Source organism: Zootoca vivipara, chromosome 12, assembly GCF_965207765.1.
Source record: "Zootoca vivipara chromosome 12, rZooViv2.hap1.1, whole genome shotgun sequence".
Classification (NCBI taxonomy): Eukaryota; Metazoa; Chordata; class Lepidosauria; order Squamata; family Lacertidae; genus Zootoca; species Zootoca vivipara.
In genome coordinates, this window is record NC_142595.1 from 12,195,788 (window position 1) to 12,214,415 (window position 18,628).

At 47.9% G+C, this 18,628-nt stretch overlaps 1 protein-coding gene across 3 annotated transcripts in view; it reads right to left on the bottom strand.

The window, feature by feature from the left end:
- ARHGAP27 (Rho GTPase activating protein 27) overlaps positions 1-14,894 on the bottom strand; it is a 56,967-nt gene extending 42,073 nt beyond the window's left edge. The window contains exons 1-3 of one of the 3 annotated variants that reach the window (XM_088656122.1): positions 14,148-14,889; positions 7,702-7,968; positions 5,515-6,324 (exon numbers count right to left, since the gene is read on the bottom strand). In XM_088656122.1, the coding sequence (XP_088512248.1) occupies positions 5,515-6,282 (768 nt within the window). In that variant the 5' untranslated portion in view covers positions 6,283-6,324; positions 7,702-7,968; positions 14,148-14,889. Of the gene's footprint in view, positions 1-5,514; positions 6,325-7,701; positions 7,969-14,147 lie in introns of all 3 variants that reach the window. The other 2 variants (XM_035134996.3, XM_088656123.1) reach the window with 2 other exon arrangements.
- Between the last annotated feature and the right edge of the window lie 3,734 nt (positions 14,895-18,628).

Sequence of the window (18,628 nt, forward strand, 5' to 3'; positions counted from 1 at the left end):
CAGGTGAGATCTGCCTATTCAGTGGGATATGATATGCATATAGCTACATTTCTTCCCCTGCCCCAGTATAAATACTCGTCTAAGCTGAACTCTTAACGAGCTCGGGTTGCAATTAATTAAATGACGCACTGCCAAGTGGCTCCATGGCCTCTCCGGCTGAAGAGTAAGGAACCAGCTGGGCGAGCTGTCATTCTGACTGTGCATGAGTCATTACTTAAATTAGAGCTACCTTGTTCTGTCTCTGCAGGCAAACATTTGCTGAACGACTGAGTCACCCGCAAGTCACACAGGACACTCAAAATATGAAGACCTCCACGCAGGCAGGATCACTCTTCAAAGGAAGCACAGGCCTCACATGCTCACAGGTGCTGCCTTTCCTGAGATCTGGTCTGTACCTGTCACAGGATGAGGTGGGAAAGTGGACTCTACCACTTTTCAGAGCAGATGGGGGAAATTACATATTTAAATACTTTTTTAAAAAAACACCTATTAATTCTCTTTTTGAAAAAAAACACACTCCAAAAGAAAACTAGCACAGCAGACAAATATTAGAAGTTTTCTACTTAATGTGTTATTTTTCTTCTTCTGTTTGCTGGAATTATTATTTGTTTATGTGGGGGAACATGCAAAAATGGTATCTCCCACCTGTGGTCTTCTTAAGATGTTCCTTCGGCCCATTTCCTTTGGCCCATCAGTTAATCAAGCTTTAGGGAGGTGCTGCCACCTGCTGGTTCCTCTGAGTTTGCAGGAGGAACGGATCCATTTCAAGCATTTTTAGCATGTGTAATTTCCAATTTTGCTACAGTTCCACATGTTTCGTTTCCAATTTTGCTACAGTTTAGCACATTTAGTTTCCTGTTTTTCTACAGCTGTTACCCCCTCACTTACTGGAGAAGCTATTTGCAGCTGTTTCATAGGATCACAGACCTACAGAGATGGAAGGGTCCCGAGGGTCATCTAGTCCAACCCCCTGCAATGCAGGAATCACAGCTAAAGAGTCCCCGACAAGATGACCATCCAGCCTCTGTTTAAAAACCTCCAATGAAAGAGAGTCCTAATAGACAGCAATTCAAAGGGCTCAGCATAGAAATATAATGATGGGGAGATGCACCTGTTGCATTTCTGCCTGCTTTGCCTTCCAGATGTTGAACAGCACATAGATTCCAAATTGCAGGGGTGGGGCTCCTCGTGTGATTAATGAACATTTGTCTTAAATACACCAAAGCAGCAACAAAGTCTAGAAGGGAAAAGTGACTAAGAAAGAAGTCTATTCAACTATCAATTTGATTGGTCAGATCAGAGCTGAAAGACTGGGGAAACTTGGTAGGGATGGGGGATAAATTGGTTGCAGTTCACATTTAAAGGCAAATTAATTCATTTACAATGGTACCTCGGGTTACAAACACCTCGGGTTACAAACACTTCGGGTTACAGACTCCGCTAACCCAGAAGTAGTACCTCGGGTTAAGAACTTTACCTCAGGATGAGAACAGAAATTGCACGCTGGCGGGGCAGCGGCAGCAGCAGCAGCAGTGGGAGTCCCCATTAGCTAAAGTGGTACCTCAGGGTAAGAATGGTTTCAGGTTAAGAACAGACCTCCAGAACCAATTAAGTACGTAACGCGAGGTACCACTGTATCTATTTGTAGAATTTATATAAAGGTAAAGGGACCCCTGACCATTAGGTCCAGTTGTGACCAACTCTGGGGTTGCGGCGCTCATCTCGCATTATTAGCCAAGGGAGCCGGCGTACATCTTCCAGGTCATGTGGCCAGCATGACAAAGTCGCTTCTGGCGAACCAGAGCAGCACACGGAAATGCCGTTTACCTTCCCGCGGTAACGGTACCTATTTATCTACTTTGATGTGCTTTCGAACTGCTAGGTAGGCAGCAGCTGGGACCGAGCAACAGGAGCTCACCCCATTGCAGGGATTCAAACCGCCGACCTTCTGATCAGCAAGCCCTAGGCTCTGTGGTTTGACCCACAGCGCCACCTGCATCCTTAGGATTTATATACTGCCCTATATTTATATACTGCCCCGTATACATGTCTCAGGGTGGTTTGCAGAATAAAATCAGAATATAAAACCACAAAATACATAATCAAAACAACAACAACAACAACAACCCAATACCCAACCCCTCCCATTTTAAAAGGGCATAGGATGTCAATCAAAACAACAAAAGGCCTGCTTAAAAAGGAACATTGTTGCCTGCCGCCTAAAGGTGTATAATGAAGGTGCCAGGCGAACTTCGCTGGGGAGAGCATTCCACAGATGGGGAGCCACTGCATAGAAGGCCTCGTTCTTGTGTTGCCACCCTCTGGACCTCTCGAGGAGGCAGCACGAGGAAGAAGCTTTTCCTATCAGAAGAAGCAGGAAGTAGCAAGTGTCGTCCCCACTGCAACAATGGGACACAGAACACACGCCCTCTCTGCTTCATTTCTTCCCACCCATTTCTTCCCATCTTAGAACAATAGGATTCAGAATCAGCAGTCTGATTGGTCCGCAGGAGCTACCCAATCCAACTCCAGGTGGAAGTGAACCCGCAACCTGATTGGCCTGCAGGAGCAGCCAATCAGGCGGCTGGCAGAAGTGAATCTGCAACCTGATTGGCCCACAGGTGTAGCCCTGAAGTAGCCAATCACGCAAGGCCCATTGTGTAAATAAGGTATATAAGCAGATGGTTTTGGGAAAAGAGCTATTCTTCTCTTCTTCTCCTTGATGACTATGAGCTGAATAAAGAGCATGAAATTCACTCTCGACTCCGAGTATATTTCAGTGGGCATGCTACTTGCAGCCTGCATGGATTTGTATCGAAGTTATGTATTATCATTTCTCATACACATGAACTTCAGCTGGCCTGCTTTACTTCTCCCTTACGCAATGGGGAACCTGAAGCAGGCCTGACTTCCCAACCCCCTGTTTGCTTGTATCGCCATGGAAAAATGGGAATCGAAAATACTTCATGCTACAACCATGAGAACAAACAGCCTTGTTAGTTCACCAGGTGCTGGATATACATGATTGTATCTACCCGAGATTTGCTGGAAGAAGGGGAACTCTTTGGCAGCTCTGCCTGGTAGGTTTTTGCAGGCTTTGAAAGAAGCGCGCTCACTTCTTATCACTGGAATGAGGTCCCAACTTGCCAGAGGCTTTTCCTGACAACACACTCTGCCTTTCCATGCTGCATCAAAAGGGAGAGATTCGGCAAAGAGACCTTTTCCACACTGCAGAGCGGAGGAGACAGGGAAAGCTGCATTTGTTCCAGTTGTGCTTTTAAGTTGCACAGGAACTTATCTCTGGGAATAAATTGGCAACTCTGCACATGCAGATAAATCACATGGTCTTGCTTTTCTGCAGCTGTAGCCCAAAGGTGGAAAATCCTTTTGGCCTAGGGGGCCAGATCTTTATTTCTCTTCCCCCACCTCACTTCTGCAGGCCTACTTTGGTGGGTGGGTGGGGCCCGCCAACTGTCAATCACATGACATCATAATGACATCTGGTGATTGACAGGTAGGGTGCCCCGCCCACCTGTCAAAGCTGGCCCATAAAGGGTGAGAGGGAGATAGTGATCAAGCAGGATTCAGCTCCCTGCATATCAGCTGATCAGTTTGGTCCTGCTTTCTGCAGGGATCAGGTGGGTAATCAGCTGATCCAGCTGCAACTCTACCTGCTCCACACCTGACATCACGTATGATGTTTGGGGTAGGGCTAGTGGATGTGGTTTGGGGAAAACACTCTCACAGGCCAAATGCAGCCGCAGACTGCCCTGCTGTGCCCCATCCACCTCCATCAATTCCTGCACACAGAAAAGTCACATATCAAGAGAGAAGGAAGAACAGCTTCCAGGTCATGTGGCCAGCATGACAAAGCCGCTTCTGGCGAACCAGTGCAGCACACGGAAATGCCGTTTACCTTCCCGCTTGGAGCGGTACCTATTTATCTACTTGCACTTTGACTTGCTTTCGAACTGCTAGGTTGGCAGGAGCTGGGACCGAGCAACGGGAGCTCACCCCGTCGCAGGAATTTGAACCGCCGACCTTCTGATCGGCAAGCCCTAGGCTCTGTGGTTTAACCCACAGCACCACCTGCATCCCTCTTTTTGCTACCATAGTGTGCAAAAAAGAGGTGCCTCTGAGCGTGTGCAGAGTGGCAATCCTTTAAGGAACCCAAGTCAGCTCCTTCCCACCTGAAGGCAGAATGTCAGAATGTGTGGCTTACCAGCAATGGAATGCTAGCTCTGCCCAAGATATGATGGACAACAACTGATAAAAGATAGACATAATACAGTACAAGGACAAGAAGAAATATCATGGACAGTAATAGCCACACATAAGAGCAAAGAGAGAGTTTGAAGGCTTTACCTGTAGGACTGTAAATTATTTGATGTGTTAATGCAAATGGAAGTCGTTATACTGCAGCTGCGGTATAAGGGTGTGTTATTCTGACTGGTGTGTAATTGGAATTTATAAGTTTTTGGAATGCAGAGTTAAAGTAAATGATCAAATCATCAATTCTAGCACACAGGGGGCCAACAAAATAATATAACTTGGCATCTGAACAATTGGCATTATTAATTGTATTGTAATTTGGAATTAAAATTTGGTATTGACAATGAGGCTTTTATTGGGTTATTGTAATTGAAAACTAATAAAAATTATTACATAGAGCAGGCATGTCAAACCTGCGGCCCTCCAGATGTTTTGGCCTACAACTCCCATGATCCCTAGCTAGCAGGACCAGTGGTTGGGGAAGATGGGAATTGTAGTCCAAAACATCTGGAGGGCCGCAGGTTTGACATGCCTGACATAGAGAATGTGTGGCTTACCTAGAAAAGGCTGCCTCTTGACTGGGAGAGTCAGAGAAATAGGGAGTGCATGGCGTTAGCCCAACAACAAAATGGGGACCTCCACATGATTAAAGCGGATATTTTTTAAGCAAATCCCATTCCATCTGGCAAATGTTTAAGCAAATCCCATACCTGTCTAAAAAATTGATGCTTTTGAATTATGGTGCTGGAGGAGATTCTTGAGCAGGCATCCCCAAACTTCGGCCCTCCAGATGTTTTGGACTACAATACCCATCTTCCCCAACCACTGGTCCTGTTAGCTAGGGATCATGGGAGTTGTAGGCCAAAACATCTGGAGGGCCGCACTTTGGGGATGCCTGCTCTTGAGAGTCCCATGGACTGCAAGAAGATCAAACCTATCCATTCTGAAGGAAATCAGCCCTGAGTGCTCACTGGAAGGACAGATCCTGAAGCTGAGGCTCCAATACTTTGGCCACCTCATGAGAAGAGAAGACTCCCTGGAGAAGACCCTGATGTTGGGAAAGATGGAGGGCACAAGGAGAAGGGGACAACAGAGGACGAGATGGTTGGACAGTGTTCTCGAAGCTACGAATATGAGTCTGACCAAACTGCGGGAGGCAGTGCAAGACAGGAGTGCCTGGCGTGCTCTGGTCCATGGGGTCACGAAGAGTCGGACACGACTAAACAACAACAAACAACATACCTGTCTGGCACAGGGCTCTGGCGTACGCTGCTCCACCTTTTCCTGCGTTGCTTTGTGGAAGGTTTCGGAGTTGCTCTTAGGGAGCGGGCGAGCAGGACTCCACGAGGCAGCTTTGTGCAAGTTCCCAACACCCGCCTGGCCGGGGGGCGTCGCGAATTTCGCCAAGTCATCCAGGGACACCGTAGACCTTATGTGTTCAGAGGAACGGCTGTAGCCCACTGGGGAAGAATCGGAACCTGTTGCATCGCGAGGCTGCAGGGAACCGTGAGATGCGCTGAGGGCAGAAAGAGCGGCTCTGCTTGCTCCGGAAATGGGGGACGGAGCGTTCCCGCCAACATCAAAGGGGATCGTCGTCTCGACCCCTGAGGAGATTGAGCACCTCAGGGAAGGAAAGGCAGCTTTCTCTGCATCTACCTCACACACTGGGACGGCACTGACAAACCGGTACTCGTACTCCGCCGCCGGCTCCTGGCTGACCCCGATAGAGGTCTCTAAGTTGGCATTTTCCAGCATGGTTGTGGGGGGCAGCTCCTCGGAGGGTGGCATGGTGTGGGTCACAGGGCCCAGCTCCTTGACATATTTTGCTGGGATGTAAAAAGGCCGGGCTTCTTTGTTCTTCCTCACGTGCCACCAGTGGTCATTGGTTCGCCTCAGAAGCATGTATCTCTCGTTGGGCTGTATTGAAATCAGCTGCCCATCCTTAGCGGTGTACTCAAAGGGGTATTCCACCAAGACGTATCTCTCCTCCTTGCCACCCAGGGAATCCATTCTTGTGCCCTAAAGTGGCTTCCTCGGAGCAACTTCTTCTTTCTGAAAAGGAAGAAGGAAAGGTCTGTGGCATGGGTTGAGATAGGTAGGCCTTTTTTTAGCCATTAAAAAAGGGGGTGGGCAAAAGAAAGAGTTCTGTAACAAGCAGAATCCTAGTTACAGGTAGGTAGCCGTGTTGGTCTGAGTCGAAGCAAAATAAAAAAATTCCTTCAGTAGCACCTTAAAGACCAACTAAGTTTTTATTTTGATATGAGCTTTCGTGTGCATGCACACTTCTTCAGATACCTGCAGAATCCTGCAACTCGTGTAAGAGGCAAATGTAGGGTAAATTCACTTAGTTTCTGTCAGGACAGGCCCTACCGTTAGGCAGAGTGAAGTGGCTGCCCCAGGCACTAGGTTTGGGTTGCTGTAAAGGGCACCAAATTGTTAGTTTTTAAAGATATGAAGATTGTATTTTTACTGCCTGGGATGGGGAGAGGTGCTTGTGGGTTTTTTCTGCCTCAGGCGGCAAAACATGAGGGGAGGGCAAAAGGTACAGGGCCAGCCTTTCTTTTGCCCAATGATTTTGCTTATGTTAGCCAGAGAGAGAGGTTTATGCAGAGCATCTTCAGGGCCGTCTTGAGCAGATCGCGCGCCCTGGTGCTGAGGGGCGGAGATCGCTCCGCCGCCCGCCCCGCCCTCGCAGGGTGCAATTGGTTTCCACGCGGCTTTGCCACGCGGCACCCTCCTTGCCAGGCCAGTGCCCAGTTTACCAGCCCCCCGCCATGGTGCACTGCGCCACCGGGGGTCTATGTAGAGCCGGCCCTGAGCATCTTTTCTAAATTCATTCCTAACCAGTTTTAACAAGAAATAGTGGAGCTAACACCAAAAAACTAACACAACAGAACATTTCTCAACTCCATTCTTGCTGTACCTAAATATTGTTTTAAGCAGCCACTTTTCCACCCTCAGTGTCACCCCCTGGTCACTCTCTCAAACCAGTTTGCCAGTTTCCCCTTTCAATTTCAGTTCACCCCTGCTTTATTCCATAAGGTGGTTAGATTGGTCTCAACTAGGGCCAGGGCCTTTTCAGTACTGGCCCCGACTTGGTGGAACGCTTTTTCACAGGAGACCAGGGCCCTCCGGGATTTGTCATCTTTCCGCAGGGCCTGCAAGACAGAGCTGTTCCGCCTGGCCTTTGGGTTGGATTCAGTCTGACTCCTCTGTTTTCCTCCCTCATGGTTTTGATTTATGGACTACTTAAAATGAGGCTACATTTTAAATTTTAATATTGTATTTTAATCTGTATTTTAATTCTTTTCTTTTCTTTTATGTCTTATTGTAATTTTATTGGTGTTAGCTGCCCTGAGCCCAGTTTTGACTGGGGAGGGCGGGGTATAAGTAAAATATTATTATTAATATTATTATTATTATTATTACCTCTACTGTTGTTTAAAATGGCCACTTCTTCTCCTTTCAGTGTCTCTCTCTTCTTGCCGTACTCAAATTTCTCCCCTATTCCATTCCCCCAGTTGCTTCATGTGAAATGAAGGATGTGGAGTCCCCGGATATTCGAGAGTGCTTTACTCAAACCTCTACCATTGTTTACAACTGCCGTTTTTCTGTTTCTTCCATCCCTGCTTTACACATACTTCTGCCGTTGTTGCAAACCACCTCTTTGTGACACTAAGAATCCTCTAGTTGGGGCTGCATGATGACAGTGTTACATTTTTATGTATATAGGAAGAAATAATAAACAAAAACACATTCTATTAGAACTGCTTGCAACAAAATGCATACTGGGGCAAAATTGCATATAAAAATACACCTATCAAGTTAAATGCATGCAAAAATGTGTATACAATTTTCACCCAGATTTAATTCCCTCCTCCCCACCCCACTCCCATCGCTGGCTAGCTAATGCGGAGGACAAAGCTTAGGATTGGAAAATAGAGAGAAACTAGAATTGACATGTAATCTATCCCCTACCTGCGAGCAGCTTTAGGAAAACCTCTTTGCTACTGGAGCTTCCAAAATGAGCAGCTGGATCATGAATCTGGCTGCTTTTGATAGAGGAAACCCTGCTCCCCCTTCCTTCTCCTCCCATACTGATAGATGCTGACTTCTCTGTATCTGAGGTAGTGGACTTCCTCCAAACAGCAGAAGGGCTTCCTCTTCTGCAGTTTCTCTGCTTTTGGAGTCCTGATGGGGGTAGGTGGGGGGAAATCCCCAGACTAGATTACAAACTTGCAAATGGCGTTCCCGGATGAGGGCTTCAGGCCGAGGGCTTCCCAACACTACTCTGGAAAAGTTAAATGTTTTTTTTTCCTTTCAACAGCGTGCATTGAGAAATGCAATCAGATAGGTGCCAATATTAAAGCTTCTCCGGTTAAGAACATGACACGGGTTGATAAGTAGCCAAGGGCTACTTTGAAAACAGGTCTGAAGGCTTCTCCCTCTCCTCCTCAAAGCTAGCCATTTCTGCCCCCCTCCATCTTCCCTCTAGGTTAGCAACAGAGAGGGTCGGTTTGCCCCATCCGCTGATATAGATGAAGCTTGCCATGTCAAACGCATGTGAACACTAAGCTAGGAGTAAGCCCCACTGAGTGCTGTGATCTATTCCTGAGTGAGCATGCACCGAATTGTTGTGCAAACCTCCCATCTGGGGAATTTAATAAAGCAGTCGATAGGCCAGCCTAGTTTCTGTTGTGCAGTGTGCGGTTCCTATCCCCTGGTCCACAGTGTGAGCTGCAGCCAACAGAATTCTTTGCACAGGCTATTAAATAATCTATGGCCTGTGAAAGTGTGGGGAGAGGACTGTTTATGATTTATTTATTTTTACTATTAGGCTGTCTGTCAATATGCTTATGTTTTTATTATGTTTCTATCACTGATGTTTTGCGATGTGTTTCTATCACTGATGTTTTGTTTCTATCACTGATGTTTTGCGATGTGTTTCCAGTGTTGTGCACCGCCCTGACATCTTTTGATAAAAGGTGATATATAAATTGAATTATTATTATCATTATTAATATTAATGATCATACGCCTGTGCTAATGAATTACCCCTTACGAAGGCTTCCTTCTTGATGGTTAAGCAAGAATTATATGGAGTTTGCAAGGCAGATGTATTCCAAACAAGAAGGCGGTGCAAAAACCGGAAGGGTTTTAGTTTGCATGTTAAATGGCAATTTTTTAATAGCACGTTGCATTCTGGAGCCAGCATTGCACTGTGCTAACCATTGCGCACCGCTCTGATGCTAGCCCAAATGTCACACCACGCTGTCATAACAAAGGCAGCACAGTGCGTGGGTGTGCCTGTCTCGGGGCCCTTCCGTTTGTCACTCTGTGCAACCAGCTCTCTCCGTTTTCCTGCCTCTGTTCTTTTTTCCTTTTTGCTGGGAGGAGTCTTGCAAATGGGGCCAGACACTACAGCTGCGGCTGGTGCAGCGGCTTCCTGCGCGAATTGTAGTCTGGTGACAAAACGATCTGCACAGAGCCAGGTTGCACGGAAGGCCTTGCACTCCCCTTTACCTAACGGTTACCTGTTCCCAGTATGAAGCTGCGTTATGATACAGGGGGAAGAGGAGAGCTGCTGAAATGCTCTCTCACGCATAGCGAAGGTACGGGTGACATGGGTCACGTGATTGTGGTGTGCAGCCCCGCCGAAAACATGCACATGGACAACATCACTTGCGGGCCGTACATTTGCCGGCTGTAGGAGAGGACCAGAAGGCTCCGCAGTTTTCAACGTCCCAGGTTCCCCATCCTTCACACAGCAGAGCTGTTCATGCATATATCTTTATACATGTAAAGGTAAAGGTAAAGGGACCCCTGACCATTAGGTCCAGTCGTGACCGACTCTGGGGTTGCGGCGCTCATCTCGCTTTATTGGCTGAGGGAGCCGATGTATAGCTTCCAGGTCATGTGGCCAGCATGACAAAGCTGCTTCTGGCAAACCAGAGCAGCACATGGAAACGCCGTTTACCTTCCCGCTGTAGTGGTTCCTATTTATCTTCTTGCATTTTGACGTGCTTTCGAACTGCTAGGTGGGCAGGAGCTGGGACCAAGCAACGGGAGCTCACCCCGTCACAGGGATTCGAACCGCCGACCTTCTGATCAGCAAGCCCTAGGCTCAGTGGTTTAACCACAGCACCACCTGGGTTAGCATACCCTTCAACTGTCTTGTTTTATGTGGGACATGCCAGAAGCAAATCCTGGTTTCTGTTTGGATCCCGGAATGTCCCCGTCCCCGCCTTTTGGTCCAACACTCCTTTTTCAGACCGATGCTCTGGCATGAGTCAGCTGGGTTGTACCAGAGCACTAGAACAAAAGCCGCTCATTTTTCGGACGCATATTCTGATGATGGCCCAACTCTATTTCTCTGTAATGTCTGAATCAGTAATGGCCAAGGAGGTCTTGGGCGAGGTTCCGGTTGCACTAGTGAGCTGGATTATAATGCTAATAAACTGAATCTGAATCCTGGCAAAATGGAGGCTCCGTAGGCAAGTTGTTCCCAGATCTGGGAAGCTGGTAAACTTCCTGCCCGGAATGGGATCGTACTCTCCCTGAAGGAGCAGGTCTGTAGTCTGCCCCCACACCCTTTGAAAAGTAGTTTAAGTTTTGCCCATCATTGCACAGAAGAGAGTTAGAGATGGAGGAAGTAACCTTCCCTGATAAATTATCTCACTTTCAGCAAGCAGAGAAGTGAAATTGACTAAGCTGCAGATGGGGGATAGGTGGCTTTCAAAAACTGATTTTTTTTTTAAAGGAACAGATACAAAAAAAGAAGTGGGTGCATTACTGCTGGGAACATAAATTAATCTGACTGAGGTACTCCTTTATTTTTTCCTTTCTTGGCTAAATTAGCGTTTATTTTCTTTCTTTTTAATTTGGTTATAGCATTCGTTTTCTTGAATGCTACACACCTACGTTTTAAATTTATCGCGCCTAATTTTCAGAAGAAACCCAAAGTAAAATCGCAGCATCGAGAATAAAACATAAAACAGTTCAGCGTCCCAAACGAAGCCATCACATAAAAGCAGCCTTCCCTTGCCTTCCCAAAGGAAATTCCAAAACAGCCGCTGGAATTTGAACATTAAAATACCAAAATAACCCACCTCATTCCCCAAACACCAATGCTCATTCCTGTTCAAACAATGGTTTCTGAAATGCATAGAGCAGGGATGAGTTTCACTGCTTATCCCTTGAGAAGGTGCCGTCACTGTTGCCATAGACCCTGGCCTTTGGCACTCAGGCCATTCCAGTCTATGGGAATATTGGCTGTGAGTCCTGGAAGATCTGCTCCCTGCCATGCCGGCCTTTGCCCATCCGGCCTGAGAGGGTGGGGCCCTGACTGACTCCAATCTACAAAAGCTGACGTAGCTGAACAGACTCTTGGACTGGGCTGTTGTTTAGGGATTTTTTATTTTTTATTTTTGCCGTTCTTGATATCAATCTTTTGTATCTGTATTTTAGTTCTTGCTGTGCTTTATGTGGGAAATGTTTAATTTGGCTGGGTACTTTTTTGGTGGTTTATTCATTGCTTGTTTGTAATTACGTCATATTTTTCATGTGGTAAGCCGCCTTGAGCATGGTTTTAACTAAGGAAAGACAGCATACAAATATAATTATGTATGTACTGTATATATGTTTGCAGCACATATGTTTGTACCCACTGGGAGATTCGCTGCATTTTCCAAGCAAAAATATATTACAGTTTGAGTGCTAGAAAACGCTTTCTCCCTAAAAAATAAAGTGGAGGAAGGAGGGACCTGGGCCCCCTCCAGGAATAACAGATGCACATTGTTTGTTTGTCCCACATGTTTGTCCGTGTGTTGTGATCATAGAATCATAGAATTGTAGAGTTGGAAGGGACACCAGCGGTCATCTAGACCAACCCCCTGCAATGCAGGGAACTTTTGCCCAATGTGGGGCTCAAACCCACAGCCCTGAGCTTAAGAGTCTCAAGCTCTACCAGCTGAGCTATCCCTGGTGTCACCTTCCAGCTCAGTAATGAAGAGAAAGGTCTCGTCACATGTTTGGAGGCATTCACCTATATTATTTATTTACAGGTTTCCTGGGCTGAGTTTTTGGTCTTGGAAACACATTCTGAGGGGTTAGTGCTGCTGGAAACTCAGGCAAGGGATGGAGTCTGTTCAAAAGCTGAAAAAACTCAGTGCGTGGCAACCTTGTCTAACCACCCCTGTACAAAAGGCAGGTCTGTACAACAAAAAACATCAGCGGAACAATTCATGCAAGCCAAACCACAATGTGGCACAAGCGCACCGATGTAGCTACAGGTGTCTGAAAAGCAATTGTATGCGCATCTCGAGCAAGTGAGCCAAGCCACGTGCAAAAGGCAAAGGTAAAATAACACTCAGGGCAACGGGGGTCCGTGTCTGAGCACCCTTAGGTTTTGTGACTGATTGATTTATAGAATTGTAGAGTTGGAAGGTACCCCAAGGGTCATCCAGTCCAACCCCTGCAATGCAGGAATCTCAGCTAAAGCATCCTCGACAGATGACCACCCAACCTTTGCTTAAAACCTCCAACGAAGGAGAGTATATATGTCACCTATAAGTTGGTCTATATGTCATCTTTCCACAATGAGCTGCGCCCAGAGCAGTTTAAAACAAACATCCACTAGTCATCAAATACAAAACACCAGGAGGGTGTTGGTTGTGCTCACCCTATTATGGTAAAATACTGCACATGGAATTCATTGCCACTAAATGTTGTTGTGGCCACTAGCATAGATGTATTTTTATGAATGATCGGACAAACTGAACAAGGAGAGAGAGAAATCAGTATCTAGTAGACATGGTGGCTGGGGAAGAAACTTCCATGTTTCAGAGGAATGAAGCTCTTGTTTACAGATACAGGGAATAAACCCCAGACAAAGAGCTTTGTTTTCCTGCCCTGCTTGCATCTGCTTGCAAGCTGAATGGATGAGCTATGCTGCTATAGCATGTGCTCAATCCTACTCTCGTTACGTTTTTGGTATGCGTTTTTCCATTTAAAATATCACCCAAAATCAGGAATGTGTGAGCTAGCTGTGCTTCAATCTGCGTAGAAGTCTGTGCACTTCAAAATGCAGACCGAACACATTTCTCCTCTGTTCCTCTCAGGTACCGAGCTAGACGGACCTTGATCTGATTAAATAAGGGCTCCTTAATTTCCCTCAGTGCTTCTGAAGAGCAGATAGCAGGACGTTGTTTAGCGTTCTGGAGAATTCAAAAAAGCTTGCATGCTCTTCTGAGATGTTTCTTTATAAAAGTATCACCCCAAGAGGGATGTTGGGATTTTTTTCTGACGGGCCGATATGGCAGCGATTACTTTCTGTTGCCCGTCGTGTTTTCACTGTGCGTCAGAGCACCATCACTCCAGTTGCACAGATGAGGAAAACGGAAGTTTCTCCCAGGGCCATTAAACAATCCCAGTATGGCTATCTGGGATCTGGACCGCAGTTTGACCTCTCTGCCCCCGCTGGACAGCTGCCAGCCCGCCTGCCTCTCAAAGATTAATGGGCCAGAATCTGCGGACCAAAAGAGATGGAGGATTGCGTCCAGCTTCTCCATCCTCTCTCTAGCTCGCCAACTGAATGGGTTGGAAAGTATTTGGAGAGCGGCCGTTCCCTTCTGTGCAAGGAGCGCTGGCGAGAGTCCATTTCTCTACACCCCCTAACAAGCAACTCTTGCCCAGACAAACACACAAGCCATGCCGGAGCTGATCATTCAAGAAATTCAGCTCACACTATTTCAACAGCTGGAACAACATTGGGGAAACGCGGACCATTCTGACCTGTTTTCCATGCTGTCCCATCGCGGATTCAGCCCGCCTCCCGGGACTTGACCCCTTGACCCCGCCCTGTTCCCCGGTTTTACCTGCTGGCTCACATTTTCTTAGTTTCCTTTCCTGTCCCGGCCCCTTCTTTGCCTGCCTTTCGGTCCTACGCCTCGAAGGATGTCCCAGATCTTCCTCGCCGATTGTATCGAGACCAGCATGGACCTGCCCAGGCCTGTGCGCCTGGTCTGAACCTGCCTCTGGTCCTCCCCTTCCTAAACTATGTCGAGAACGGAGGAAAGGAGGGGGAGCAGAGACTGTCACAAAACAGATCTTTCCGTCGGCTTCCTCACGGGAAGGAGACTTGCGAGTGAAGGAAAGAAACAGCAGCAGGTCAAGACTTGGGTCCAGTGGCTCTCCCCAAACACCTTCATCGTCGCCAACAGCCCTAGTATGGCATTCAGTTGTCACCTGAAGGCTCAAGATCAGCTTCTCCTTGAGGGCAGCAGCCAAGACGTGCAACACCGAGAGGAGTGTTCAGCAAGTGCCGCTTCGACGCAACGCAAAAAAACAAAACCAAGAGGCACCTCTGGGGAAAACAGCCGGCCACACCCCTGCCAGTTTCTTTCATCCAGGTCAATTCCAGCTGAGTACAGGTGCTCGCTTTTCCTCAGTCAAGAAGAGCTCCTTGCATTCACCCAAGACCTAGTTCCATGACCTAGTCTCCTCCAACTCCTCCCTGGCGATGCCCGTTCTCGGCCAAGCCCTGCCGCACTCGTGCAGAGTCTTGGGAGCAGGAGTGAGGCAGGCAGAACGACACGGCTGTTCCCACCAGCCTGCACTGGATGGAGGAAGGAAGCTTCCTCAGTCAGAGGAAGTCTCCCCAAGGCCAGGGAGGTTGGGGGGAGGGCACTCTTCAGTGGGGAATGACTCACACACCACCGCCGAGTGCATCTCTCTCTCATTGCGTGTCCAAGATTTCCACCAGCCTCCTGTGCCACCCTGATTGAGTCACGGGCTTGTCGGAGGGCATGGATGGTGTCCTGGCAGGGTTTGGCTCCTCCAGTCCCCAAAGGATGTGCGTGTGCACGTTTATTTATCTCGCAAGCAGCAAAGGAAGGCAACGAGGAGCCACACGAGTCTGTTGCCAGAAGGAGCAGCCTACCTGTGCCTTTCAAAACTGAGGGCATGATGTGCTGGGCCAACCCTTGGTTTGGGCAGAAGAAAGCCGCTCCCTTTGGGCAGGCAGACCGCAGAAAAGGGAGCTGCTTTCTGTTTTCTGAGCTACAACTGCGAGCTCCGAAAGGCCTGCCACAAGCTCAGGAGGTGGTTTTCGGCAAGCTGCTCTTATCGTCTCAGCATCCACTCACCCAGGAGCCTAGGCATGCAGAGAGGGATATTTATAACCACACCGGTTCCCAACATTTGGTTTCTGCCAGGCTCAAAAGAAGCAAAAGGCGGGGAGCCATTTTTGCAGGGAGAGACGGCGGGGAGGGGGGAAGCCATTTATAAATTTGTCATGTAGGGAAGCGTGAGAGGCAGGGGCGCCATCTAGGGGATCTGAGGGGCCAAGTGCAGCACCCCAAAAAATTCAGTGAGGCCCCCCATTTTTTCACGCCCTGTGGCACGCCCAGTGGACCTTCCCGCGGCTGTGACGGGCCCCAGTGGACCTACCAGCAGGTGGCAGAAGGATGCCCTGTCCTGCGCGGTATCGGGAGATGCATGTGACATCACTTGTTGTGTGTGTGACATCACATGTGCGTGCCGGGCCTCTTTGATCTTGGGGGCGACCCGGCACCTGTGGTGAGGGCCTTAGGCGAAAAAGGGTCAATGGAGAAGCGTGGGAACCTTTTCGATATGAGGGCCACGTTCCCCTCTGGTCAACCCCAGGCCAGAGGTGGGTTGGGCCACAGGCAAAAGTTAAAGGGGGTTGCACAATGAACATAAAATTTTTCTTTGCACAATAGGCTAGATTCTGAACACGCACATGCCTCTCTGGCCTCCATTAGGAATGCAAGAGGCTCCATCCGTGGTCTAGGGCACATTCCAGCCAGACAAAAACATTGGGGTGCAAGCAGGGGCAGCGAGGGGTGTGGCCTGGAGGAAGGGGGTGTGGCCTGGAGAGAGGGTGTGGCTTGGGGAGAGTTCAATGGGCCGAGTGGCCTGAAGAGTCCCATTCAACCCCAGGCCTTTAGTGCCACACCCCTGAGTTGATTTGACAGGAAAAGGTTGTGTCCCCTTTCCCAAACTTCCAAAATACATTCCCTGCACCTGAGAAATTCCACAGGCCTTTTTACTAAAGGGGATATACTCAATGCTATTTTGATAGAAAAAGAGATGCCGGAACTCACTGTGAACACCTCCTTTGTTTTCTTATAATGGCAATGCATCCCACCTGAGAGGTGCTGAAACAAAACTCACTTCCGGCTGGGGGGGAAATACTAATATTGTCCTACATTGTTTGTTGTTTAGTCGTTTAGTCATGTCCGACTCTTTGTGGCCCCATGGACCAGGGCACGCCAGGCACTCCTGTCTTGCACTGCCTCCCGCAGTTTGGTCAGACTCATGTTGGTAGCTTCGAGAACACTGTCCAACCATCTCATTCTCTGTCGTCCCCTTCTCCTAGTGCCCTCAATCTTTCCCAACATCAGGGTCTTTTCCAAGGATTCTTCTCTTCTCATGAAGTGGCCAAAGTATTGGAACTTCAGCTTCACGATCTGTCCTTCCAGTGAGCACTCAGGGCTGATTTCCTTCAGGATGGATAGGTTTGATCTTCTTGCAGTCCATGGGACTCTCAAGAGTCTCCTCCAGCTCCATAATTCAAAAGCATCAATTCTTCGGCGATCAGCCTTCTTTATGGTCCAGCTCTCACTTCCATACATCACTACTGGGAAAACCATAGCTTTAACTATACGGACCTTTGTAGGCAAGGTGATGTCTCTGCTTTTTAAGATGCTGCCTAGGTTTGTCATTGCTTTTCTCCCAAGAAGCAGGCGTCTTTTAATTTTGTGGCTGCTGTCACCATCTACAGTGATCATGGAACTCTACATTATGAGACTGTTATTACTGAGATCACTTCTTTGAAAAATTTGGCACATTTAAAGATGCCCTTTAGAGATGCATCCTTATGATCTGAGTGACTGGAGGCTGCTGTTTTAATTTAATTTTAATATTTCGGCTCAGGTGCAGAAATGTTTCCAGGTAGGCAGGCAGATATTACATTAGGCAAGGGCGCCACACAGTTAAGTGAAGGCCTCTGGGGATGTTTCACACATCCTTGGGGAGGCTCACGTGCATCATAACCCAAGTCTGCTGTAGCATTTGGAGAATGGTCACGATATTGCTGCTTCAGCAGGTCTAAAGCTGCTGACTTTTGTTGTTGTTTAATTTGTTTGGGCGCTAAGGGATTGACTGAATTGTCTTTATCATGTCCTCAATTTCTCTTGTTCCAATGAATAGTTCATGAAACCCTGCCCGGTTTCTCTCCTAGTTTGTGTTCTTTCCACCCCACCCTTCCTTGTTAAAAATAAAACAAAATCGCAGCAGCATGAAATAATACAACTGCAGCAGCAACCCAAAGCAGCAATTAAAACACCTCCACCACATAATGAGAATCATTATGTCGGTTATTACACCTCCACTGTAGAAACAATATGCATCTGAATACGAGGTGCTGGGAAGTGCAGGTGGGGAAAGTGCTGCTGCGCTTCTCTCTCTGTTGGGGAGAAAATAAGCAGGTCTGTGCGGGGGCCACGACTGAGAAGGTCCTGCCAGTTGCCACCCGCCTCACTTTGGTGGTTCTCGGTGGGCATCCAAATAAATAACACCTGGGTGGCAGCCATATGTTGTTGTTGTTGTTGTTTAGTCGTGTCCGACTCTTTGTGACCCCATGGACCAGAGCACGCCAGGCACTCCTGTGTTCCACTGCCTCCCGCAGTTTGGCCAAACTCATGTTAGTACCTGTTATGTACTGAGCTGAATCATAGAACAATAGGATCCAGAATCAGCAGTCTGATTGGTCCGCAGGAGCCACCCAATCCAACTCCAGGTGGAAGTGAATCCGCAACCTGATTGGCCTGCAGGAGCAGCCAATCAGGCGGCTGGCAGAAGTGAATCCGCAACCTGATTGGCCTGCATCAGGCAGCTGGCAGAAGTCAATCCACAAACTGATTGGCCCACAGGTGTAGCCCTGAAGTAGCCAATCACACAAAGCCCATTGTGTAAATAATGTGTATAAGCAGATGGTTTTGGGAAAGGGGCATTCTTCTCTTCTTCTCCTTGATGACTACGAGCTGAATAAAGAGCATGAAATTCACTCTTGACTCCGAATATATTTCAGTACCGGTAGCTTCGAGAACACTTTCCAACCATCTCGTCCCCTTCTCCTTGTGCCCTCAATCTTTCCCAACATCAGGGTCTTTTCCAGGGAGTCTTCTCTTCTCATGAGGTGGCCAAAGTACTGGAGCCTCAGCTTCAGGATCTGTCCTTCCAGTGAGCACTCAGGGCTGATTTCCTTAAGAATGGATGAGTTTGATCTTCTTGCAGTCCATGGGACTCTCAAGACTCTCCTCCAGCACCATAA